The sequence below is a fragment of the Lepidothrix coronata genome, unplaced genomic scaffold (genome assembly GCF_001604755.1).
Source record: "Lepidothrix coronata isolate B3197 unplaced genomic scaffold, Lepidothrix_coronata-1.0 Scaffold8, whole genome shotgun sequence".
NCBI classification, from domain to species: domain Eukaryota; kingdom Metazoa; phylum Chordata; class Aves; order Passeriformes; family Pipridae; genus Lepidothrix; species Lepidothrix coronata.
The window spans coordinates 8,519,631-8,546,487 of NW_016690188.1; the positions used below are offsets into that span (position 1 = coordinate 8,519,631).

Below are 26,857 nucleotides of genomic sequence, written 5' to 3' on the forward strand. Positions count from 1 at the left end.
GGCCGGGGGCCTCTGGGAGGAGGCGGAGGCGGCGGAGGGGGTGGGTGGCTGGGCGGGGAGCCGGGGCGACACTCGGCGCGGCGGGGGGGCCGCGCCCGGCGGAGGCGGACGGGGCTGCGGCGGGAAGGGCAGCGGGGCGGCCTCGGGCTGCGCCCGCCGAGGGAGCGGCCCGCCCGCGTCCCGGTGTCCGCGCTCCGCGTCCCTGCCGGCGAAAGCCAAGACAAAAGGTAATTAGACGCCTCGTAATTTGAGCACAGTGGGTGCAGCGCCGTCCTGAGCGGCAGAGATTTCGGGTGTCAAAATCCTCCCTCCCCCGGGGACCGTGCACCCTGCGGCAGCGCTCTCTCCTCGGGAGCTCCGCTGGAGCCCGCTGGCCGCCGCTCACCTGCAGCCGAGCTCTGCGGCCCCGCCGCGCCGGGCACTGCATTCGCTTCGCAGGCTGGGTGTAGAGGTGTAAACGCTGTTTAAGATCGGTTGCCATATATTTGATTTTCTGGGGAGATTTCTGGGGGAAAGTCGTGGATGGGGCTGGTTGCTTTAATTCCTTTCTAGGAAAAAAACCCCACAAAACCAACACAAAAAAAGAAAACAAAAAAATCCCCACAAAAACCAAACCAAAAAAACCTCACCGCCCCCCAAACCCCACTGTTTGAAGTTCTGGTAATGTGTTTTCTTCAAGTGTATCTATTTTACTATGTCTTATTTTTCAAAGCTAAGGGAAAAAAAAAAAAAAGGTGGTATCTTATAGAAAGAAATTCACAGAACCCTCCAGTCACAAAAAGGTAGAAAGATGGGCCAGATGAGTTACCTAAGGTTATTTCTGCACCCAAAGATGGAATTGAAGATGTAGCAGAAGAAGCTTTAAATTAGTCAGCTTTCGTGAAATTTCCTGTTAAGAAGTGGCAGCATACTGCTTCCTATGGTCAAAAGGGAATCAACATAATCTGTCAGGGAATGCTGGTTTCCAGTGAGGTCTGTGCTGCTATAGAGACTCTTATATGCTCTTACCCATACCTGAGCTACCCAGTTAAAACATTTGTGTCTACATCAAGTACACCCACGCTTTTGGCTTTCGTTTAGGCACAGAACTGTCTCTCAAGTTAACTCATCCTGGTTGGAGCAAGGCATTTGTTAGTTTTCATCTAAATCAACTGGTTGGATTTAGAACTGTGTGGGTGCCTAATTTTAACACAGTATGTTAACTACTGCAAAAATGTCCTCATGGGATTCTAGTTGGAGGCAGTCTGGTTTTTTTCCAGTTCCTAGTGTATATAAAAGTGAAGACCAAGCCGGACAAAAAGAGGACAGGATAAATGGTGAGCTCTTAGTTTGATTTCCGCCCTATTGCCTTTGCCAGTGCATCAGAAAGGCTCATCCCCTGGTGTCTGACAGAAGGCACACTGCTGGGTGAGTACCTCTTCATGATCTGTCTCCTCCCTTTCTGAAGCAACTGGGGGATTAAGAGGTTGTGAATTGCAGTCATTCTGTTAAATTGGATGTATGGTAGAAATGCTTATGCCTTTATTGTTAACACATGCTATAGTCATGCTATATCATTTACCATGTAGGAGTGAAAACTATAGAAGTATACAGTTTCAGGCAATTTATTCTTTTTTCAGGTTCTGACAGAGAGTTCGCTAACCTCATGTAGCCAAATGTATATGTTTAGCTAATGCTGACCAGGTTTATATTTAGCTGCTCTGATAAATCCTGCATTTTCCTATAAGTCTTGCCTAGTATACACAGGGGCAATCCTGGGAAAGCAACATAGACTGCACCTGCAAAACTGTGGTGGTCTGCTAATAGCCGGATCTAAAACAAGCGTTTCTGTAGTTGTGGTGATGAAAGATTGCACCTCCTCATGCACCTAACATAAATATTGCAGCAGAGGTCTGCAATGGAGGTCACGCCTATTTTATCCACTGTAAGCTTCTTTAGTGACTGTTCCATGGCACTGTTGTGTCAAGGTTTAACCCAGCTGGCAGCTAAGCACCATGCAGCTGCTTGCTCACCTCCCTCCCCTCCAAACCCAGTGGAATGGGGAGGAGAATCAAAAGTAAGACTTGTAGGTTAAGAACAGTCTAATATTTGAAACTAAATTATAATAATAATAATGATAATAAAAAGACAAGTGACACACAATACAATTACTCACCACCTGCTGACCAATGCCAGAACCTACCCACAAACCCCAATTGGCCCCTTCTGGGTAGCTCCCTCAATTTATATACTGGGCATGATGTTCTATGGTGTGGAATATCCCTTTGGCCAGTTCAGATCACCTGTCCTGCCTATGCTCCTTCACAGCTTTTTGTGCACCTCCTCACTGGCAGAACATGAAACACACAGAAGTCCTTGGTTTAGAATAAACATGACTTAGCAACAATGAAGACGTGAGTGTGTTATCCACATTATTCTGATACTGAATCCTAAAGACAGCACTGCGCCAGCTACTGAGAAGAAATTAACTCTATTCCAGCCAAAACAGGACACACTGATGTTTATTCAGAGCAGGTTGGGTTCTTATAATCTGACCTCTCTCTATTTCAATTTATACTAGCCAAAATTACAATCATTCACTATTTTGGATATCCTTTCCATGCTTTAAAGATATTTTTAATAGGACACCATCAGCAAAAGTTAAAAGGACTTGCAGTAAAATTGGCTTCTCAGTCTAGTCCAGCAACTAAGATTTATTCCCATGAAATTTGAATTGCTCATAGACAGTTGGTGCTTTCTGCCTTCTTCATCTGCCCTAGTGGAAAAACAGGTGTTATCTAAAAGACCAAATGAGCCTAAATATAATTTAGAGTAAGTGTGGAAATTATTCAAATATTCCCATGAAGAAGCCTTACAAAGTAGCAGTGTGGAGATCCCTCTTCAGGATATGTGACATAAATGTACAGAGAAATTGATCTTCAAAGTAGGCAGGTTACAAATAATTTAAAATAAAACTAGTATTTTATACTTGTCTTGAAAGCTAAGAGACAGCAAGTGTAGAACTCTTAAGTACAGTCTTGATAGGCTTCTAACGGAAGCATGTTTTTGCTACCTAGATAAAATTCTGGACTAAATTCAAATTGTAATTGTATATAATAAGGCTTTGTAGCAAACTGGCCTTAGGCTCAAAAAAAGCATAGCTTATGATTGTTATTTCCACTCCAAAATAAATAGCAGCAATTTCATGATGTGGCATATATAAAAAAACCTGTCTATTGACTGCTCTCAGTAGAAGAATACTGAATTAATAAAATTTTAAGATATTAAAGGTAATGAGGCCAAGGAGACATTTCCTGTTGACTTCAGTCAGTCCTGTCAAGTCTGTATGTTTCCAATTTTCCCATTCATTGTTTCTTTTCTTGTTATGTAAAGGATGTCTTCCAGCTGCACACCTTAACAGAAAATAGGTAAGCCTATGGAAAATGACTAGCTTTACTCTGAGTTAATTACACAAGTGCATGCATCCCCCTACGTGTGGTGTTAATTTTTTATTATGGCAACTATAAAAAGATGTAAAGGTGCTACCGTCTGTGTCAGACAGTGATCTGGCACACATGCCTAAAAAAAAATCTTTCATTCTGTGTATTTTCCCTAATTAGTTGAAACAAGTTCTGGTTTTAATCATGTTGTATATGCATTGAGTCCTTAATTTTAACAATAGTTACTTTATTGCATTGTATTTTTTGTTTTTAACAGTGACATAATTATCCTGTTACTTTGACTGAAGGAAAACCCTGTCCTCAGCTGAAAACATACCAGTACAGTGTGTGTAAGTCCTTATTGTTTAACTTTCTGTATGTGAACAATACAAAGTTTAGAATATTACTGGTCAACTGGACAGGCTATTCAAAGACTAGAAATTGCTTTATGCTTATCTAAGGTGCAGGTCGATTCCCCTTTAACGTGACTATGCAATTAATCAGCAAATTTTTGCTATGTCACTTATAGTATTGAACAATATTACACTCCCCACATGTTCAATACAGTTGATACACTGTGTAGCATGTTGGTAATCAAAACAAGTGTTACTAAGCCTTAAAGAAGTCTCACCCAGCCTTATAATTTGTATTAATTATATCTCTCCATTATTATACCTTATATAACCTTTCTTCATTCTTAGCTAATCATGTTTTGTGTTAACAGTTTTACTATTTGTCAGGCCTCTGTACCTATAATTACCCAGATGTTCTGATACAAATCCTAGGAAAACAATGTTTGTTTTGTCTATAAATATCACCATAATTCAATGCCTTTTTCTTGGCAAACTATACTTAAAAATTGTCCTTTCTGACCCATATGTGGAGATTAGTAATTTCTACTGAAGTTGTTACACTGGCTGTTGTGTGTATTATTATATAATTTAATTTTCTGTAATGTTTTTGTCTCTCTTAAAAAAAAAATTATCACAGATGATGTACATGCCTTGTTAAAGGTCATTCTCCCAACCACTATTGAGACTAGCCTAAGTATTCTTGCATTTTTTCTTATTGCTTGTGAAATGCTAGCTCCCTGTTACTCAGTTTATGTTTATAGTATACTAGTATCTTTAGGTTCAACCTAGTCTAAGAAAATGTACAACCTATACTATAAATTGACTTTGTAAAACAGACCTACAGCTATTAAACTGTATGCTTTTTTTAAGCTAACTTGATTACCAGAAATACATGTTTTTCACTTACCACAACTATAGCAAAGGTAGCTATGGACCAAATTTAACTCCCAATAATTGAATAGATTCTTCTTGTTTAAATACATGTTTAAATGATGTCTTCTGTGTTTGTGAGAGACATGTTGTATTTTGAGGAAAAATCTGACTTTTGTACCAGAAAAGAACAAAAAAGCAGAAGTTGGAAGAAAATATTTCCTGAGTTCCAGTGCTACATTCTTTTGTATGATCCATTTGAAGGAGTATAGAGCAAAAGGTAAAGATTCAGATTATTTGCATACCTGCATTTGAATTTTCAGTCTAGCAGTATCTACTACACAATTGTCTGTATGAATAATTTTTGCTCTTAGCATAGATGGAATACAAAAAGACAAGTAAGAGTAAAGGTGGTCTCACTATGTTTGCCCTGGACATTGTTCTTATATTTATTTTCCCACTTGATTAAATCCGTACTTAGCTGAAGCAAAATGTATTATTGTGATTTTTAGTGTTTCATTAGGGGGGAAAAAAGTAGCAAGTCTTAGTAACATGAACCCACCAAACTCGTTTTGGTTTGAAAGTTAAGCTCCAAGGCTGTTAGAAAATACGAGTTCCTTAGTTGCCTGTTGTGGTTTAACCCCAGCCAGCAGCCAAGCCCCACACAGCCACTCGCTCACTCCCCCGCCTGTGGGATAGGGAGGAGAATCAGAAGGGCAAAAGCTGGAAAACTCAGGAGTTGAGATAAAGACAGTTTAATAGGGAAAACAAAAGCTGCACACACAAGCAAAGCAAGGAATTAATTTACCACTTCCAATGGGGAGACAGGTGTTCAACCATCTTCAGAAAAGCAGGGCCACATCACATGTCATGGTTACTTGGGAACACAAAACAGCATCACTCCAAAGGTCCTCCCCTTCCTTCTTCTTTCCCCCCCCCACTTTATATACTGAGCATGATCCCATAGGATCTGGAATATCCCTTTGGTCAATTGGGGTCACCTGTCCTGGCCATGTCTCCTTTCAATCTCCCATGCACTCCCAGGCTCCTCATGAACGTGGCAGCACAAAAAGGCCTTGGCTCTGTGCAAGGCCTGCTTAGCAATAACAACATCTCTATATTATCAACCCTGTGTTCAGCACAAATCCAAAACACGGCCCCATACCAGTCATTGTGAAGAAAATTAACTCTACCCCAACCAAAACCAGCACATCCATGCATATAAATTTTGTTTTGTTACAAGCTGTTCCTACAGAATCATTGCCTTATTTCTAGGTTTGAGGTCAAAAGGCTAAAAATTGATGTTGAAGGGCAGTAATTCATCTGGCAGTTACTAAGTTCGAAATGTCTGTCCTTGCAAAGTAGTTGTCTTGTAATATATTTATATACTATACATACTTTCAAATTGTATTGCTTTCAGTGGCATGCAAGCAGTAAAATCTTATATGGGGCAAACAAAATACTTGCCCAGAAAGGCTTGAAATGAAAATTTTTATTAATACTTATAAAGTTTTCATAGCTCTTGTCCTGTTGCATCATCAGCCTACATTCAGAAAGGCAGACAAAATTTCTTGAATGTTAATGCTTTCTGATCAATTTCTGCTCGAAGCAGAATAGGAATCCAATGCTTCATGTCCTTTTCTGTGAAAGTAATGTATTTCTCAGATCCTGTTCTTTGTGCCTAGTATAAGATTGATTGGCTCTGACATTGTTCTAACTCTTCAGATTAATGGTAGAGGAGCATAATGTAATGCTGCTTCATGTCACTGTCAGAAAAATTACTGCAAGCCTTAAGGGTTAGGATTTGTTTGTTATTAATTTTAACGATTCATGGAGGAGGGAGATGTAAATTTCAAAGCAGACAACTTAGGGAAAAAAAAAGAGTGTGGACACTTGCAAAATTATAGATGGGTAATCTGAATTTCAGGAACTGGGAAGGCCCTAGAAGAACAGCAAAACACTGTAGCACCATAGGCCATAACAGGTCGATGACAGTGTGACAGTCTGTAGGAGCCAGTACAGATTTGTTGGAAAAAAAAGTGTGTCAGACCAGTTGAATCTTCTATAACATCTGCTTCTTCCTCTCTACCTGGAAGACCTGTTATCCTGTCATAGATCTCCACCTAGCAAAGCTTTTAATAGTGCCTCTCAGAGGAAGCTGTCACGGGGAAGCCAGGGTGATATAAATCAAACTGCTAACGAGAGGGTGTAATTTTGTACTTGGCAAGTGGCTCAGATGATCTAGTTTCAAAGCAAAAGGATGGATGTGATGCACCCGTGATGCTTTGTCCTGAGCCCTTACTTACTTTCATTGTGATATAAGACTTTCACAGGAATCGATCAGGCAACACCCACCTGTAAATATATAGAAAGTTAGGTGTAGAATTCAGTGATGTTGATGAGTTGTGCTGGAGACCAGCCTGAGTTGAAGTGTGCACAAGGAACAGAGGGTCCAGAGAGGAGCTCAGCAGGCATGGCCCAGCTGGGGATGGGGTCTGCCCAGCTGTGGTTCTGCTGCAGACACGTGGCAACCTGAACTGGGGCACCACCGACCGAGGACACAGCAGTCCACAGGTGCCCTGCTGGGAACAGTGAACGCTCTGCTCCACCATGTAAATTAGAAATATGATTAATTTTTTTAAACTGGTAAAGTAATGCTTCCACTCCACAGGGCATTTTTTAGGTATGCTTCTCCAATTTTGTCGTGATGTTTGAAGAAATTGTGGACTAACAGGAGAGCTAGTGGGGACAGAAGAATGACTGGAGGGCTTGACCTGCGAGGGAGGGTTACGTCGATGATGTGACTGTTGAAGACTGATGTGCGCGGCGAGGAGTTGGGCTGCCCTCAGAGCCGGGGCTGTCAGCGGCAGCTGCAGAGGAGGCCGGACGCGGCCGGGTTGGCCGCCGGCGGTAGCTCGGAGGAGGAGGTGGGAGCTGGGCGGGGCGGAGCGCGGTGTCGCTGCCCTGGCGGGCGGGGCCGCCATTTGAAATGCCGTCCCGTGGTGCCCCGCGGCCGCCGCTGATTGGCCGGGCCGGGCGCCGCGCGGTTCGAAGTGGCGGTCGCGCGCGCGACACGTCCCGCTCCGGCAGCGCCTCGGCTCCCGCTCCCGGCATGGCTTCCTTCGGCTCCCAGGGCGGCGGCGGCACCACCAAGAAGGAGGAGAAGGGCAAGAACATCCAGGTGGTGGTGCGGTGCAGGTAAGTGCGGCGGGTCCCTTGGGCGAGCGTTGGGGGCCGCCCCGGGGAGGACCCTGGTCGGTCCCTGCGGGACTCGGGCTCGGGGCGTTCGCGGCGCTGCGCCGGGTCCGCCGCGGGACAGAGGCGGCTGTGGCTGTGCCGAGCCGGTGTGCCCGACTGTGGGTCTCTGTCTGCCCGGCGGTACCGCCGAGCCCCCCCGGGCGTTGGTGAGCGCGGGAGGCGGCCCCGTGTGCCCGCGAGCGATCGGCACTGCCGCGCGGTAACGCTGCTGCGAGCGAGCTCGTACGGCTTGAAAAGGCGAAAAGGTGCAGTTTCCGAATTTGATTCGTTGCACACCCGGTGTAAAGCTGCGTGGGAAGCTTAAGGAGAGCTAGATGGGAGTTAGTTAGTAGGACTGCTGTTCAAGGCGCACAAAAACCCAAGCTGAATTTTCACCTTCCGTAGGAAGCCACTACGCTTTAACAGCTAATGGAATTGTTGCTACTCCACTTCCTTATATCTCTAATATAATTTCATTGGTGCGGACTCTCCAGTCGAAAAAGCTATGGGATGGGGGTCAACTGTTTAAGTAATAATGGCCAACTATCTTTTTGATTATATAAATTTGTTTCTTGTATGAAGTGATACATTTCACATACCATAAAATTAAGTTCTTTCTGTAATTTCGAGGTGACTTTAAGGAATTGCTCACTGATAGTAGATCTTAAATAATCTTAAAGCATTGCTTGTTAAAGCTGTAATACTGGTAATGTGTTAAGAATAGGGTTTGAAATACTATTAGAAGTTGGGGGTTTTTTTGAGCCAGAACTGCAAATGTTAGCTTGCATATTATGTTTTAATGCCTTTTACAATCACGTTCTCAAGCTTGTGAGTTCTACTTTTACAGATGCACAATGAAAATAGAAATTTAAAGCAGTTTTGCCTTATTTTTGCAATACGACTAAAACAGTTCTGTAACAAATATTAGATTGGTGAAAGTGTTGATGTGAGTCAAGGCTATTGCCAAAGAATAAATTTATTGAAACAATTGGATTTGAAACAGTCAAGAGCAATAATTTTCTTTTTCATCTGGTTAGTCTCTGTTGTTCTGGAATAGCCTCACTAAGTATCAATGTATTTTTATTTTATATAACAGTAGCATCAGGGCTGTCCATGATGTAGTGTTCTGCTTTTGTTGCAACTCATAGTCTTAACTCCTATGTCAAGATTTAGTCTCTAACCCCTAAAACTTTCTTGCCCACCCTTGCTCTTGCCCCTTGTAGAGCTTTTCTTTTTATAATAGCTTCAGTGCCCTTGAGCTAGTAAGTGTTTTTTCCCTTTTCCTTTTTCTTCTTCAAGTCAGGTTCTTCTTATCTTATAGATATGTAGGTAGATGCATTTGTGTTTGTTTGTATCCTAATTTGCTCCCAAAAACTGATCTTTCTGAGCATATCAAAAACCTTTTCAAGCAACACGTTTACTGTGCTTTGGTAAAACATGAATTTGGAAACTTAAAATGCATGCATTAGCATTGTTAATACGTGTGATAGTCCTTTGTACTGAAAGGAATGAATGTGTGATCAAATGTCACCCTGGCATACCAGGCTGCTGCTTGTCTAGTGGGATGGTGGCAATGTGGATGTGTGCTTCAACTTCACTAAATTGTTCCTCATATCACAGTTGTGGGCTATCCTACGTCCTGCATTGTACTGGTTCATTCTTATATTGTTAGATAGCAGAATATATTCATTATTCAGCCTTCTATTATTTTAAAAGTCACAAAACTGAAGCTGTAACTTGTTCCTGCTAACAAGATTTTAGTGATCGTCTGTTGTCGCCAGTCAATCTTGCACCAAAGTGTCCGGTGGTCTGTTTAGAATCTGACACTTCAACCTCAGTTCTATGTTGAGGAAGAAATATTAGCCACAAGACTCAGGAAACTCAAGATGCCATATACTTGTGGCTTTTTGGGTTGGTTTTTTTTTTTTTTCTTTAATGTAACTTAGCACCTGAAGTGTCTCTGTTAAAATATTTTAAAGGCTATTTTAAAGGTTGTAGATGTTATATTTTTAAGTTAACTGTTCAGGTCATCTCTACAGGTAGCATAGACATTCAGTGCAGTAGTGCTAATAAATGAGTAATAAAATGGGATTTCATGCCATTAGTTTTCAGCCCACAGTCATCTCCATGCTTTTTAGGAGAAATTGTTGCAAAGGTCCCTTCAAGGAAAATGGTGTGTGCATTGGTTTCGAATTAACTTAGTGGTGAAACAAAATGCACACCATAAAGTTCCAAAAATTTTATTGCACCTCTATTGAACCTTTTTACTATGATTGAGTTTTAATTAATGGAGACTTTTCCCCTCAAAATCTGTTTTATCTGTTTTTAATTAAATTCTGTTCAAATGCATCAGCATTATAAATGTTCTGGTATTGCTGTTTTCTGTTCCGCAATTAGTAGGGTCTGTTGGTATTTCTGGTGCTTCAGAGTCTCATGTCATTGGCATGGGATGTAGGCATCATTGCTTGTGTAAATGAAAAATAAAAAAGGAAATTTTTAAAGTTAGTTTGATTCACTATTGTACTAACTTGCGTATATAAGTGTTTTCCTTTTTTGGATGCTCTTACTTATACAACTATTTGGGATGTTAAATCTTCTACCCCCCTTGCAGTTGAACAACATGTTCTAATGCATCTTAGCTAGATGTGCATCTAAATGACCTTAAAAATGGTTATGGGCCTGTTAAAAATACATACATAACAAAGTGCTATAGACACTTGATTTGTTCCACAGCAATAGAAGGCAGGGTCTTTAAACTGCCAAAATGTGGCTTTTTTCCCTTAAACAATTATTAAACAAACTAAGTTAACTATGTTCTTTTTACCCAGTTATTCTATTCTAGATCAACGACTGAGTGATGTTTCTGCTTCTTCAGTTTGTGTTCTTGTTAGCAATGATATCCATCTGATTTTCTTAACTCCTGTCTTTTTAGGCCTTTTAATGCCTCAGAACTTAAAGCAAGCTCCCATCCTGTTGTAGACTGTGATCAAGCAAGAAAGGAAGTTAGTGTCCGCACTGGAGGAGTGACAGATAAGACATCAAAGAAGACTTACACGTTTGATATGGTTGGTAACTGCTTGTCAAGTTGGGAACTTCTAGAAATGAGCTAGTGCATTTCTCTGATATGGTCTCATTGCTGTACAGTGTGATGCTATACATTATTGTATGGATAAATGGGATGTGTTGTCTTTGTGTCAATAGGTTTTTGGACCTCAGGCTAAGCAGATTGATGTATACCGGAGTGTTGTGTGTCCCATTTTGGATGAAGTTATTATGGGCTACAACTGTACAGTGTTTGCGTAAGTAAGCCAGTAATGATTATTAGGGAATTTTATTTGAATTTTAGTTTCTTGTTTACATTTTTATTTTTACTCTCACAGTTATGGCCAAACTGGTACGGGTAAGACCTTCACAATGGAAGGGGAGCGGTCACCCAATGAGGAATATACTTGGGAAGAGGTATATTTTCACTCCAGAGATTTCTCTTGTCTGCACTATAGTTCAAATTTAGAAATTGCAGAAAGCTAAAGAAAACTGAGAGCTGGTGTCCTTCAAATCCTGAAGCTGACTTTCCTTAACTGTTTGTAGATTAACAAGTGGTCTCATTCATTCAAGTGAAAAGCAAAACTTTACATCTTTAATGTATTGCATACAACTCTTGGCAGTTTTTATGTGGAAGATCATCTTTGTCCAAAGTATTCTTGCTTATATCCAATCAGGCTGTTTAGCTGAAACTCCACCCCATAACCCCAAGGGCATTTATAAATTAAATACGTCTTTTTAATTTGTAGGATCCACTAGCAGGTATAATACCCCGTACATTGCATCAAATATTTGAAAAACTCACAGAGAATGGTACTGAATTTTCAGTGAAAGTCTCTCTTTTGGAGATCTATAATGAGGAGCTTTTTGATCTTCTGAATCCTACTCCTGATGCTGGAGAAAGACTGCAGATGTTTGATGACCCTCGAAACAGGGTTAGTGCTTGCAAAATTTGTGATCTTAAGGCTTTCAGGATTGTTGAGAGATGTATAATAAGCATGTATTACTTTCTGACAGCGGGGTGTAATTATTAAAGGCTTGGAAGAAGTAACTGTACACAACAAAAATCAGGTCTACCAAATCCTGGAAAGGGGTGCAGCAAAGAGAACAACTGCAGCTACTTACATGAACCAATATTCCAGGTACAGATTTTCATCATTTCAGACTTTGTATTTTGTTCTTTATTAAAGAGGATCTTATTGAAGAAGCAAAAGATGATTGAAACTAGTCCAAACCTGGCATGATCTTGAGATTGTGTATCACAGTGCAGAGTGTCAAATGTGGGTTAGAAAGCCAGAGTTAAAACTTCCTCCTTATGGCATCCAGTGGGATGATTGTAATTGGTGTATGAAGGGATATCGTGGTTTAACCCCAGCCAGTAGCCAAGCACCACACAGCTGCTTGCACCTGCAGGATGAGGGAGGGAATGGGAAGGGTCTGGAAAACTCATGGGTTGAAATAAAGACAGTTTAATAGGGAAGGCAAAAGCTGCACACACAAGCAAAGCAAGGTATTAATTCAGTGCTTCCCATGGGCAGGCAGGTGTTCAGCCATCTCCAGGAGAGCAGGGCCCCATCACGTGTGATGGTTACTTGGGAACAGAAATGCCACCACTCCAGACCTCCACCCCCCCTTTCTCCTTCTTACCCTCACTTTATACACTGAGCATGATGCCATATGGTCTGGAATATCCCTTTGGTTAGCTGAGGTCACCTGTCCTAGCTGCATCTCCTTCCGATCTCCCGTGCACCCCCAGCCGCCTCACCAGTGTGGCAGCAGGAAAAGGCCTTGGCTCTGTGTAAGCCCTGTTTAACAATAACAAACCCTCCATATGTTCAGCACAAATCAAAAGCACAGCCCCATACCAGCCACTGTAAAGAAAATTGCCTCTACCCCAACCAAAACCAGTTCAAAGAGCATTATAAAATCTGAATACTTCTTGTCTTAAAAACGGGCAAGACATTTCTCCCTGCGTGATTTTTAACATAAGCTTCTTCTCTTGTTTAGAGTTTGCATGCTTTGTTATTAATATATCCCTTGAAAATACACAGTGGCTATTTCGAACAGTAGACCTGGTATTCCACCTAAATCTAGCTCTGATGAAAGTATCACAACATTCTTAACTGGTCATCTAGAGTATTGAAATTTATTTCTCAAAGTTGCACAGTTAACTTTTTCAAAACCTTCTGTGACTATGAAAACAAAAGACACAAATCTGACAGATAAATCACTGAAATACATTGCATGTACTAGCGTGAGATAAATATTCTCTGCAGTATATACTGTACATTTCAAGAAGGCTGTAGTCCTTTCATGTTTGGAAGATGTTTAGTTGATATACCTGTATTGGAGAGGTGGGTTACCTTTGTTCTAGCTCTTACATGTGATTGGGTGTTTTGGCCAATCCCATTTACTAGATAAAAGCCTGGTGTAAGCGTATCGAGTATCCTTTCCTTTCCTCATCAGCAGTAGAAAATGGTACATTAGAATTTGTTACAGAAGTTGAAATGTCAAAACACTGATAAGATCTGCTTTTTACAGGTCAACACAAGATGCTCATTTCAAACCCTGGCTTCTGAAAACTTGCACAACTAGATTGTGGAAGTTGGGGATAAGGTTGAGGAGAGGGTTTTGTATGGTAATACAGGCTATTTCATATGATTGCAGGTCATAGTCAGAATCTAGTAGAGACATCTGGGTCGAAAATAGCATTTTTTTTTAATACTGCTTTCTCATTCTTCAACTGCAGATAGGGTATGTATATCACTGTAATGATCCTGTATTGCAAAAGTAAGCAATGCACCCTGCCCATATTTTATTTTAAATTAAAGGTATACTGAGCATATCTGTCTACTGGTGGAAGGGAACAGGTATTTTCTAAAACAGATTAGAATACAGAACTAATTTTGTCTGAAATTACAGGCAGTTTAGATAATTCATTCTGCCTGAACTGTTGTTTTATGTATAGTCTAACTGGTGTAAGTTGACATCTGTGGCTTTCGATGTATGTCAGCTTCCTATTGTAAAAACTTCTTAAAGGAATAAAATCAGCCTAAAATCATCTTTACTGTGACAGTGGTGAAACACTGGAACATGTTGCCCAGAGAAATTGTGGATGCCCCATCCCCAGAAGTGTTCAAGGCTGGGTTGGATGAGACTTTGAGCAACCTGCTCTAGTGGAAGGTGCCCTTGCCCACAATAGGGGTGTTGGAGCTGGATGAAACCATTCAATGATTCTGTGATCCTAAACTGTATTACTATTTTGAATGAAAAATTAATTTAACTTCTAAAATTTTAATATTGGTTTCAGCTACTTGATTATTTTCTTAGCCTGAATAAAGAAAACTATGTTCCTGAAGATCGCATTCTATGAAACTTCTTAGCATATTGACTAAACTGACTTGTAGATTATTTTTTTTTTCATGAGATGCATGTGAGTTGAGAACACACACATGTAAACAAAACCAAAGCATTTCTCTTGGTTTTGCTCGAAATAAGATAAAATGTATCTAGATTGAGTGAGTCAAATGTCATGCGCTTGGTTCATCACTGGTTTTAAATACCATATTTCTAACTACATATACACACAAAAATATACTTGGTAAAATAACTATGTATTGAAAATGTGTAGTTTGCAATTGATGGGCTAAATGTATTCCCTAAAAAGAGCACAGATACATAACTTGCAGCAATGTCACATAGCAGGTAGATAATTTGACTTTAATGGAATGTCTGAAACTGGTTTCTTTTGCAGCCGTTCCCACTCAGTGTTTTCAATTACCATCCATATGAAAGAAACAACAATAGATGGAGAAGAACTTGTTAAAATTGGAAAGCTAAACTTGGTAAGTATTTGAACTAAGTGGTGTTGATAGCATTCTGAAAGTCATGAACTAGAGTTTGAGTTTTTTTCTGACAAGGGGAAAAATGATTGTTTTCATAATGTGGTATGAGCTATATTTGTCACTCTGAAGAATGTCGGTCCCATTTGTCATCCCAGTGTCTCTTGAACAGCTCTTCTGCTATTTTAGGTGTTCTGCAACACCTTGGGCCAAGCATTCTTCAGGGTGGTTTGAGATAGAAGCATAACCTTATTTTCAGGTTGATCTCGCAGGAAGTGAAAACATCGGTCGTTCAGGGGCAGTTGACAAAAGAGCTCGTGAAGCTGGAAATATCAACCAGTCTCTCCTGACACTAGGAAGAGTTATTACTGCTCTGGTAGAAAGAACCCCACATATTCCATACAGGGAATCTAAACTCACAAGAATCCTTCAAGATTCTCTTGGAGGACGGACAAAAACATCAATAATTGCCACAGTTTCTCCTGCATCTATAAATCTTGAGGTAAATTTTAAGTCTGAAAATCTATTCCTAAAATAATTAATACATTTTGCTAATGATAAAAAATATGAGTTAAATTCCTCAGCTTGACCTAGTCTCACATCTCTTTTTCCCAGGAAACATTGAGTACACTGGAATATGCCCATAGAGCAAAGAACATAATGAACAAGCCTGAAGTCAATCAGAAGCTAACAAGAAAAGCTCTTATTAAGGTACTAGACATACAACTCAACAAATGAAGTTACAGGTTATGTTTGATTTTGTAGTCTTTGCTGTGCAGGAATTATGAGGGTGTGGAGAAGCTGTAACTAGTAGCAGTGCTTTTCTGAAGTGATTTGAAATCATTGAACTGGTGCTTTTAAACTGGAGCTGCTCTACTGGTACAGGATTAGTGACTTTGCAGATACTGAAACTGTGGCCAAGACTGAAGTTGAAAAGAGAGGATTATTGCTACTGCCTGTGGCTCTGTTTGTGGATTACATGTCTACAAGTTACTGGAAAGCCACTAAACGACACTGTTTCTCTTTCTGGAGGAGTTGTATTAGCAAGGTCATTCCCCAGAAAGTCCATAAATTAAAGAGAACTTGTCACTAAGTATGAGTGAAGAGCCAATGTAAAGTAGGTCTCTGCTACAAAGAAAGTTGTGATTCCAATTGTGAGCTGCTAGATGCAACCAAGTATTATTCAAATGGAAGGTTTCAATGCTTTACATATATCCAATAGTATGATTTTAAAGGGTACTGTACTGTCCTTAGAACAGAATGAAGTGCTTTGCTCCCATGCTTATGCAAAACTTCTGTAGAGCACTACCTTTGTGAAGTATCTCTTAAGCTAAATATCAAAACCAAATAGAAATTTTCAGGTTTACATGGGATTGTTTCTTTATGCAGGAATACACTGAAGAGATTGAGCGTCTGAAGAGAGACCTTGTTGCTGCACGAGAGAAAAGTGGAGTCTATATTTCTCTTGAAAATTATGAGTATGTCTTCAAAATTTCTATAAAATGACTAGCAACAAATCTCAGATACTGGTACAGAAATACTTTCAGATCTATTTTCACACCAGAAAGTTGAAGGAAAGTCAGGAAAATTTAACTGACTGGTCAACTTGTTCTTTAGAAATTAATTTTTACACAGGTAAAGCCTAATAGGCTTGCACTGAGGAATTGATTTATATGTGGAATAATTACCATAAGCATAGCCAGGATGCAGATTTACACCATGCAGTCTCTCTTTCAGTGGAAGTTCATACAGGAAAGCAAACTTAATATAGTTAACTTCACTTTTAAGAGGGATAGTTTACACGGAAGGCTTACAATGGAAAATTGTTTTAAATCTTTTCTGTATTAAGTGAAAATTACCTGCTTTTCATCTAGAAGTTAGCAATATTTATTTTTTTAAATTACTGAAGTCATAGTGTAAAAACCTGTAGATAGTCTTGAAATTGCCTCTTACTTGACTAATTTGTTTTAATCTTTGCTTTAGAGCCCTTAATGGAAAGCTGACTGTTCAGGAAGAACAAATTGCAGAATATATTGACAAAATTGGTGTTATGGAGGAAGAAGTGAAAAAAGTAAGTGATGTTTTTGAACTGTTGCTTAAATCTGCCAAAAAATGGAAGAAATTAATTCCTCCTCTCAAAAGGAGGAAAAAAGTTTGAGCAAAGAACAGTCAAAAGATTTTTTGACTCTTTTTTTTATCGTTGTTCTTGAAGTTCCCGTATTAGTCCAGAGTGGAAGCTTCCTAATCCTTGAGTTAGGAAGTTGAAATAACATGTATAAGAGTGCAATATTTATTTTTTACAGCTGTTTTCATGTCTGGTACTTTAATTTGCGTTGCTGGATTTTCAGCAAAAAATTTGCTTGTAAAATGGTATCATCTCAGTTGACAGATACCTGCTTAGGAGCAAAGAATGAGCAGAGAGGGTCATGAGCTCCCGTTAACAAATCATATAGAAAATTGAAGCTCCTAGTATAGGAGAAGTGTAGGTATTAATTTTCTGGAGTATGTAACTGCTCTATGTCATCAGCTTTACTGAGTCTCTTCAGTCTATCTGCTTATATTTGTTCCGTGGGATTTTCTTCCTTGTCCTGTGACAGTGGTTTGCTCTTGTGTTTTGAGTACGGAAGCAAGGGATTATTTTGATGAGAATGGTATTGGGTTGATATTTTCAGTGAATACAAAGACTATGCAAACCTCTAGTTTAGGTTTAAGACCTCTAAGTCTTACAGCTGAAATTACATTTTACATCCTGATATTTATTGTTGCATAAGTTGAGAGATGCGAAGTGAGACTGTTGAATTTTTATAAAGTGGTGTTGCCCTATTGTGTTTGTCTTCCTCTTTAGATCACTGAACTATTCACAGTTAGTAAAAATGAACTTCAACAGTGTAAAACAGATTTGCAAATCAAGGAGAAAGAGCTAGAAGAAACACAGAAAGATCTGCAAGAAACCAAAGTTCATCTGGCTGAAGAAGAATATGTGGTTTCAGTTTTGGAAAACAATGAACAAAAACTTCATGGCACAGCTAGCAAGGTTGTCACAGTTCTTGCACCTACTGTAAAACAGCTTCCTATGTTTAGGTGTTTTCTGGGCTGTTCAAGGAAGTCAATTGTTGCTAGAGCATGATGCAAGTGAGACAAGCTGAATTTAAGACAGAAAACTAGAATTAGAATGCAAGACTTTCTCTGTGGTAATATTGACAGTTGACTGCTAAACATGCTGGTTAGTCTGGAACTAACTTGCTTTCAGGCCAGTTTGTCATGGGAGTTCCAGTGCTTTGCAGTATCTATTACCATAAGTTGTTTTGCAGAATAAGTAGTTTTCTTTTAGAAAATTATGACTGGTCCTACAAAACAGTAAATAATATTATAACTGAAGAACCTGGTCTAGTGGCAGATGTTCCTGCTCGTGGAGGAGGCTTGGAACTTAGATGAACTTAAGGGTCCTTTCCAAGCCATTCTGTGAACTGGAGCAGAAAAATAGCAAAAAGTTTGAATAACGTTGCCCTGTCACCTCTATATTTTAGGATATGGCTTTGATCGATCATAATTATCAAAACAGACTTGATGCAGGGAGACAGACTGTCCTGCTACTTAAACTGCAAAGTGATGAAATTTGTATCTTTAGGCAACATGACAATTTTTTCTGTTTGGATTCCTGTAAGATTGAAAGGGAATGCCTGGTTTTTGCATATGGGTTGTGGAATGTTTGTGTGAGACAAATGGGTGGGGAAATAATATATGCTGACTACAAAACCAAGACTCTACTATTTTTCTGAATTCCAGATTATTTCAGAACTAGTACTGGAAACTGCTTGCTTGATTACTATATTAAAGAATATAGTTATTGTCAAATTGTTCAGAAAAAAGTTGAAATGGTTGGGAATTTTTCAGTTACTGTTCTGTGATAAATGGTACCTTAATTCTTTAAATACTGAGGATGTAATTTATTAATGCTTTGGCTTCAAAGCCAGAACAAGTGATCTCTCTAGTAAGTAACTTTTTGCCATGTTCTAAGACCATAAATGACATAACACTAAGATTCAGAACAGTTGTAATTTGATAATGTAAGGGGAAATATCTTTCTAGAGAGAGAACTTCTCTAGCTCAGAACTATTATTGATTTTCCTTATATAATATGTGCTTGACTTGTTTAAACACTGACTAAAATAACTTTAAAATTTATAGTTACTTAGTACAGTTGAAGAAACTACAAAAGATGTATCTGAGCTTCATGCGAAACTGGACCGTAAGAAAGCTGTTGAACAGCACAATGCTGTTGTCCAAAATACATTTGCAGTACAAATGAATGCTTTGTTCAACAAAATACAGGATTCACTTAGTGAAAACAGTGTGAAGCAGCAACAGATGTTGACATCTTACACAAATTTTGTAGGTAAGTATAATACCTTTATCAGTAAGATAGGTAAATTTTATAGGTAAGCCTAATACCTGTATCAGTAGTCATCCTGAATTTTTGCAATAGTAGTCTAAAAGACTGCTTCCTAAAATGGACCTATTTTAGGAAAGTGGAAGAGGCTTTATTTTAAGCAATGGAATGATTACAGTTGCACCATTAATAATGTGTCTGGAATCATCAACAGCCTTCCTGTGCTGTAAGAGACAATAAGGTGATGAGCAATAAAAAAAGTTCCTATCTTACAGAGGAACTCTTAAAAAATTAGTAACTTTTCTTGATCTCTTTCGTAGGTGACCTCTTGTCTACCAGTTCTTCAACAGCTGATATTCTTGCATCAGTTATGTCAGCAGCTTGTGCCTCTGTTAAAGAATTGGTGTCTACGGAAATTTCTCACGTGTCTGAAAAAATAACACAGCGTGAGAATCTATCACTGGATTGTAAAGCTGAGCTGCTGAGATTAATTGTTAGTACACTTACATATTCTTATGCTACTTAAATATATGAAACTATTCTTGATCAAAAGGGAGTTCTGTAAATATTATATAGTTTTTCTGATGCTCCTTACTTGTATCTGCTTCAGCACTTGACCATGATTATATCCCTCTCTACGTCCTCTCCCATGTTACAACTGCAAGTTGTAATGTACTGTGTAGCAAATACTGTCATAACAGAGTACGTGGATATGTATATAGATAGCTTCTTACAAATGTAGATGAAGGAACTGCCATCTTATGTTTTACTTTTTGTTTGTTTGGTTTTTTACCGCTGTTCCTAGGAGGAACATGAAACTGGTTTAGGAAGAGCGTTAAATAGCTTGACACCGGTGGTAGAATTTGTCTTGGGCTTGAACTGTCAGTTTCAGAGTAACATGAAGAAATACTCTGCTGTGGCTGAGCAGGTAATGCACATAACTTCTCACTTGTGTTCTTCTGTTTTATTTAATTTACAGATAATATGTTCTTTGTTTTTCTGCAATGTGTCAGAGTGTTTCCACTTCTGGTCTGTCCTTTTTGCCTTTATCCTATCCTATGAGTTCTGCCTTTTAACTCTTCCTTTCAGACTTGTTTTTCCGCTTCTGAGTGTGGTAAATTTTCTTGTTACCTATATTGGCGTAACTGCTCCCCTAAATGCCTCAGTCGAATGGTAAAACACGGATGCTTAAATCTGTATGTAACAAATATTTGATAATACACGTAATATACTCTCCACTGTATTTTAGAAATCTGAAAAAGAAAAATCAACTTAGACAAGTCTTATCACTCCTATTTTTTTTCTGCTGTCGTACCCAACTTTTTCTGTAGTCACTTTGATTCCTGGAGAATGTGATGCTTTATCTTGTTAACAACCATAAGTGCAAACAACACTGCACTTATTGAAGTCCTTTGCAGCCCTACTCTTTCATTTCTTTTTTTCCATTTTGTTAAAAACAAGTCTTTGTTTCTGGTGACCCCTTGTTCTGACTGAAAAACTTTCCCCTTCTGTCAATTACAGCTCATGTAAAATCAACTCCCCTTGTCTAAAGGCTTTCTATTGGTTTTCAGGCTTAGGCAGCAAGTAGTCCATGGCTTACCAGCTCTTTCTGTACTTTGTCTGCTTTTCTGTTTTGTCTACCTTGCATGCCAGATTTTGTGTTTGGAATAGCCCATACCAAGTTCCAGTCTCAAACTTCAGATTGCTCCAAGTGTTATTTTCTTCCTTTTATGCACAATACCTTATTAATGCCTTTTGACAATTTGCTTGGAGTAGAGTTTGTTTCTATATCAATTATGCTAGGGAAAAGTATCCATTTCTTAAGTAAGTTAATATCTAACTGTAATTTTTTTTTTTCAAGATGGAGGCCCATAAATGGGAAATGGATACCTTCTTTGGAGATCTTTCTCTCACTCTGAAAAAAATACGTGAAGAAGTGGACAGTGGTTTTGCTGAGCTTCAGCATAATTGTGATGATTTAAAAGAAGAAGTGGAAATGACGAGATTGGCACATGCAAAGGTATCCTTAGAGAAAGAAGAAATCCTAACACCAAGTGTGATTGCTTGCTTTGATTTAAACTCTTTGTAGTAGTAAATCATTATACTTATATAAGGACAATAACTTGATCTTTTCTGACAGAAACTTATTCTTTTCAGGTTTTGTTAGGCTGCTTTAAGTCGTTTATGTAGGAAGGTAACAAAAAAGACTTCCCCTTCCTGTGGGCCTGTTTAGTATATGTGTTTACATGTATCTCCAAAAGCAAAATGTCTTTATCTTGGCTGCACAAAAATTGTACCTTCTGCTTTAGAACTGCAAAACTTTTATCTGCTGCACTTTTAATACAGATATTCAGGTACCCTTTAAGAATGTTAAAAAGTGCAGAATAACAGTAAAACTTGTGGTATTTTTCTTAACAGAGAACAGCTGAATTCATGTCCTCACTGCAAAGCCAGCTTGACGTGTTTGCTCAGGAGACTCAGAAGAACTTAACTAATGTACTCACGAGAAATGGAAGCTTGAAGACCACCATCACTGCTATGCAAGAAAATGTTCACTTGTAAGGAGCAGATTATTGTTGCTGTACACTGATGCAAGATAAAACTATACATGAAGAGAACTTGAAAATTAGATGCTCTTCATATTTATGTTCTTATAAAGTCTTTTGAACGAGGTCTGTATGTTACAGCTGAGTTCTGCCGCAGAGTGTAGATCGTAGTTTTCTCTGGGATCATCTTTCCCCAGAGTAAACTAGCTCTACAATGCTTTTCCTCAAACTTCTCTCCTGAGCATGTTGCAGATAAGAGACTGTCATTTTAGGAGCAATATTCTGATGAATGTCCCTCAGTGTCTGGACTTCAGAACGTCATATCATAAGGTCTTGAAGTATAATGTATCTATTGCAGCATCCTTCATTCAATTGTAGACTGAACAACAAAGGTGTTGCCAGTTGCTGTTTTTAGCTTGTGATTGGGGTTTTTTGGTTCTAGTTTGGGGGTTTTGTTTGGTTTTTAACAAATCTACTTATCCTACTGCAATTTATATATTTACTAAAAGAGCAACAAGGTTATAATTAACTACTTTGCTAGAATTGTACTGTTTTGCTGGTTCCAGTCTCAAATATTTCTAAATGTAGATTGTGATTAAAATCTACCTTTCAAAATTTCTGAACTCTTACAAATATGTTGTTGCAGGAAAACTACAGACCTTGTTAGCAGTGCAAATTCCAATCACAGCAAATGTACTACATCTCTGGATAATTTCTCTCAAGAGCTCAGGGGCATAAATGCTGAAAGTAAGGTGATACTGGAAGAATCCAGTGACCACTGTCAACATCTTCTCAGCAATCTCAAGGATGTGTCTCAGGACACCAAAACCTGGTGTGAATTTACAACTGCTCAGGTGGTCAACTTTACTGATCAGCACCTATCATCCTTCAGTGATGAGAAACAGCAGTTTCACTGTTTACAAAAGGTACTTATAGTAATTTGTAATCTAATGCAACATTATGAGACAAACTTTTACTGTAGAATTTGCAGGGAAGAAAGACATTCTCAGTTACAGTCAGAAGAAAATTGTGGCTTTATTACAGCAGACTCGTGTTACTGAGCTTAGATGCAGTGAGAGGAAATAAAAAGCTTAAGTTAATAGGAGTGCAAATAACCTCAAAAATGGTGTTATGATTAATGCCATGCAGTTAACTTGCATTTTCATCATCTTGATAGTATATATCTCTAATTCTAGAGCTTTATCTACGAGTAACATCTCTGGGAGATCTGCACAGGCTATATTCTGGAGGATGCAAATGACTCTTAGTCAGATTGAATTAACATGGGAGAAAGTATTCCTTTTTGGTATCTACAAGTTCTGGCTTCTTATCTGAGAATTTCTCTCAGGTTTTTCGTTTTATTCATTTCCATCACAAACTTTACTTCCTACTCTTCTTGTTTTATTGTTGTAATAGGGAATGAAATAGGCAAATCCAGCATTTTGCTTTCTTTCAGAAAGAAAAGCTTAACTGGAAACTGTGCACAGAATCACACAGAATATTCTGAGTTGGAAGGGACCCACAAGGATCACTGAGTCCTTAACTCTTAACTGTTAAAAACATTTGCAGTCTCAAGACATCTCTCTATCTGTTGTACCTGCTGAACACTTCAGAAGTTTTATTTCAATGAGTGGCTAAAAATGCATATTTTCCCCTTCCTCCTACAAATGCATAAAGCTTCTAGTGCTTGTAGGATGTTCACTTCCAATTGAATATCGTAATCCTTCAGGGTTGTGCATAGAAGCATGAGGAGTCTGATCAGAATTAGATGGCATCATCTTTATGAGTAGCTTTTTAAAATGATCATACTTTCTAAGAAACTGACTCTCTTGTGAAGATAGTTCTCAAAATGAGAGTGTAAAACTGGCACTGAAACTTCTCAATTTGACATCTCAGTTGTTTCGTTTCAGATCATGCCACTAATCATGCACTGCATCTTAGAAAAGAGGCCATAATCTTACCTTTCCTGTTAACTTGATGTTTTTAGCTGGATTGTTTGTTTGTTTCATTTTCAGAAAAGTGAAGAACACTGTGATAAAACAACAGCTGAAATTGCTGACTGTAGTAGTAGACAAGTGGCTGCTGAGGGGAAGGTACTCAGTGGCTTTCTTGATCAGATAAAGGTGGATAAAGAGATACTTCTGGAGCAGAAGCTGGCACTTAGCAACGAAGTACAGCATGGACTAACTCAGGTTAATGGTTTCCTGCAAGAGGATCTGAAAGTGGATATTCCAACAGGTATTTAAAGTAGGTCAGGGACAGAAGGTCTTACCGAAAGCAATTTGAGTTCCAGAATTCGTAAGTGAATCTCAATGGGGACATAATATAGCTGGCAGCCTTACACCTTTTCTTAAAATGTGTGCAAAGAATGGTGACTGAACAAAGCATGATTTCTGTATTTAGTTAATGTAAAAATGAGGATCTGAAATTAAAGCACTGAATGCTGAAAGCATTTAATAGTGTACACTGATGAAAGGCAATCTTCATTAAAGGGACAACTCCACAGAGAAGAGACTACTTCTATCCAGTCACACTCATGAGAACAGAGCCACGGGAACTTCTACTGGAGCAATTAAGGCAAAAGCAATCTAAGCTTGATGCTATGCTAAGCAGCATGACAGAGGAGATGGAGGATAGTGCAGGCCAGGTATGTATATGAACAGCAAATGAGGCTCTTGCATGAAGATTTCACATCTTTGAGGTTTTTAATGCCATTGTGGAGAGTTGATTAGAATCCCAGAGCTGTTGCAGATTTTGTTTTACAGTGTACTTGGAGTCAAGTATGCTGAGCTTTTGATAAAAACATTCTCTTACTGAAAAATAAGCAATAATATTAATAATTTACTTTTATTTCTGTTTTTCAAAAATGGAAGTTCTATGTGTTTTATAGATCTGATCATGGTTAGTTTATTCACTGAAGAAATTCAGACATTAAATATACTTTTCTGAAAAATTTCTGTTTTAGGACCTGTTGGAAGAGGAGGGAGGGTTGCAAGAATCCAATGAAAGCCTTGCTAATGACAAATGCTTAGTGGATACAAACGTATACTGCCACACAAATGGTGGCGTTCCTTTTTTCCAGGTAAATTCCACAGATATTCAAAACAGCTGTGTATTTAAGAGTGAAGAAAATTAATTTTCCATAATAATGCTGTAGTTTTAAGTCACTTCTTGTAATTTAGTGTAGTCTCATAGCTTCTTTAAATCCTGTAGAATACACTTTGCTAAACTTGAGCTAAAGTCACAGCAGATTCTGATGACAGTTTAATACTGGATAAAATAATGCAGATTTCTGACAAGCTGGACAGAGAGTTGAAAATTCAGCAAATACTCCTGCATGAAAAAAATTGTCATAACTTGCTAGACAAACACATGTGTATTAATGGAAAAGTTGAAAGTGTGTGGAGGGTTTTTTGATTTTTTTTTTTTTTACTTGCTTCTGACCCTTTTGCTCTACTAATGTATCAGCGTAAACTCGTTGGTATATTTGTCTAGGGGTTGGCTTGCTGGGGTAGTATGTTTTCTTCTTGTGGATCCTTTAAAAGCAGCTGCTGAGCTTCTGTGTGTCTGCAGTAAATCTCTTCAGTAAATGCAATGCATTTGGAACCTTTTTCAGGAGTTCTACCAACTTTTTTTTTTTCTCAGAACACTATGTACTGCACTGTACATGAGCAAGAAGTCTTTTCTTTGTATTTCTCTTAACATTGGGTATTCTCTTTAAATCCCAGCAGAGAAGTCGTCGCAAAAAGGGTAAAGAGAACAAATCTGCAGCTACAGTGGAGAACAAAATGGAGGACATGACAGAAGAGTTTCTTCATGAATCCAAGCATCCCTTAAGATTGCTGAACTAAGATATATCTATTGCAAATTCCTGTTTTTAAAAATTTCTATCTCATTGTCTTACTGAGCCATAATGTTTTTGGTTATTCTTGGTCTCTATTGTGATGCAAAGTTGAATCAAAAGAGTGGCCTGCTAGATGTCATGCCTTTGTCCCATTTTTATATGCTATGCTCATAGCTTGCAATGTATTAAGGAAAAAACCCCTGCACATTGTGGTGCTGTTATGTTAAATATATTTCTGTGTGTTTAAGTAAGATATCATTTTCTGTTTCTCAGTAGATTTAAAACACCCGAAAGGGATGTTGAAATATGCTTTATCAGCATTATCAGCTACCATTTTATATATGAATCAACTGTAAAAAAGTGTTCTCGTTTTGTACCCGGTTTTTAATCCGGTCGCTCTCTTTGATACTTCAAATAAATTTTGATATATGGAAAATAAACATATAAACACTGCAGTGAAACAAACTTACCTGACTTTTTTATATTACCATAATATAAGAATAAGATAATACACTTAATTTAGCTAAAACATTAGCAACTCTCTCTTAAATCTTGTGCTGTCAGAAAAGGATGGTTCTCCCTTGTTTCATAATAGACAATAGCTTTATTTCAGTGTCTCTTCACTCTGTGAAAGCTAGTCTCACTGCTGAGTCGTGGGGGTTTTGTTTGTTTGTTTGAACCCTACTGTTCTTATCTTTCTTTTAACCTGCAGCTGTGAGGTGTTGGCTGGGGTACAATGTCAACCAGAGCTTGTGTATCATAGACTGGCAGCATTTCTTTTGAGATCTAGATACTGAATGTTAAAACATGAAAACTTGGTTACAAATGCAGCTTCTATGTTGTATAATAACAGGGTATTTCCACTAACTGACAGTAGCAGTTGGACCAGCTGCTCTTTTCATGCTCCTTACATGGAAATTTGAAGAAAACTTCAAGCTAGAAAGAAGTAGATGAATAGGATTATGATAGGAATAGGGAGATGCTGGATGGCAACTGTTATTTACATTGAAGCACTATTCTTAGGTAACGGTCCAAACATGATTTAAGAGATTGTTCACTTTTCTATCTCCACCTTGCAGGCTTAAGTTTCTTCAAATAGGTGGTCCATGTTTATTTGTCTGTAAGCAGGTATACCCTGGACACCATTTGGACAGCACACTGCAGTCCTAGTGCTAGAGAGAGAGAGAGATGATTTCAAGTATATCCTTCTACTGATTCTCTGAACTCTAGCATGAGAGAGGCCATTAATCACTTTTGTTTGCCTGAAACACCTATCTTGCCTCTTATTTATCCTCTCTCTTTTGCTGCTGTGAC

At 38.7% G+C, this 26,857-nt stretch overlaps 1 protein-coding gene across 8 annotated transcripts; it reads left to right on the top strand.

Annotated features, from left to right (window-relative positions):
- Window positions 1–453: 453 nt before the first annotated feature.
- On the top strand, window positions 454–26,007 carry KIF11 (kinesin family member 11). Of its 8 annotated transcripts, none has more exons than XM_017803830.1 (25): window positions 454–1,407; window positions 2,308–3,407; window positions 3,697–3,769; window positions 4,827–4,922; window positions 10,812–10,944; window positions 11,081–11,178; window positions 11,260–11,338; window positions 11,671–11,856; window positions 11,939–12,063; window positions 14,676–14,766; window positions 15,023–15,265; window positions 15,379–15,474; window positions 16,153–16,241; window positions 16,747–16,834; window positions 17,609–17,797; window positions 18,952–19,159; window positions 19,474–19,646; window positions 19,959–20,081; window positions 21,015–21,173; window positions 21,572–21,711; window positions 22,346–22,625; window positions 23,715–23,937; window positions 24,192–24,346; window positions 24,665–24,781; window positions 25,428–26,006. In XM_017803830.1, exons 5-25 carry the CDS (start codon window positions 10,942–10,944, stop codon window positions 25,548–25,550), a joined length of 2,988 nt encoding a protein of 995 aa, XP_017659319.1. In that variant the 5' UTR covers window positions 454–1,407; window positions 2,308–3,407; window positions 3,697–3,769; window positions 4,827–4,922; window positions 10,812–10,941; the 3' UTR covers window positions 25,551–26,006. The 8 variants fall into 8 exon arrangements, with proteins under 8 accessions (XP_017659319.1, XP_017659320.1, XP_017659321.1 ...); XM_017803831.1 differs by having other exon boundaries at window positions 3,373–3,407; XM_017803832.1 differs by lacking the exon at window positions 2,308–3,407.
- The last annotated feature ends 850 nt before the right edge of the window (window positions 26,008–26,857 follow it).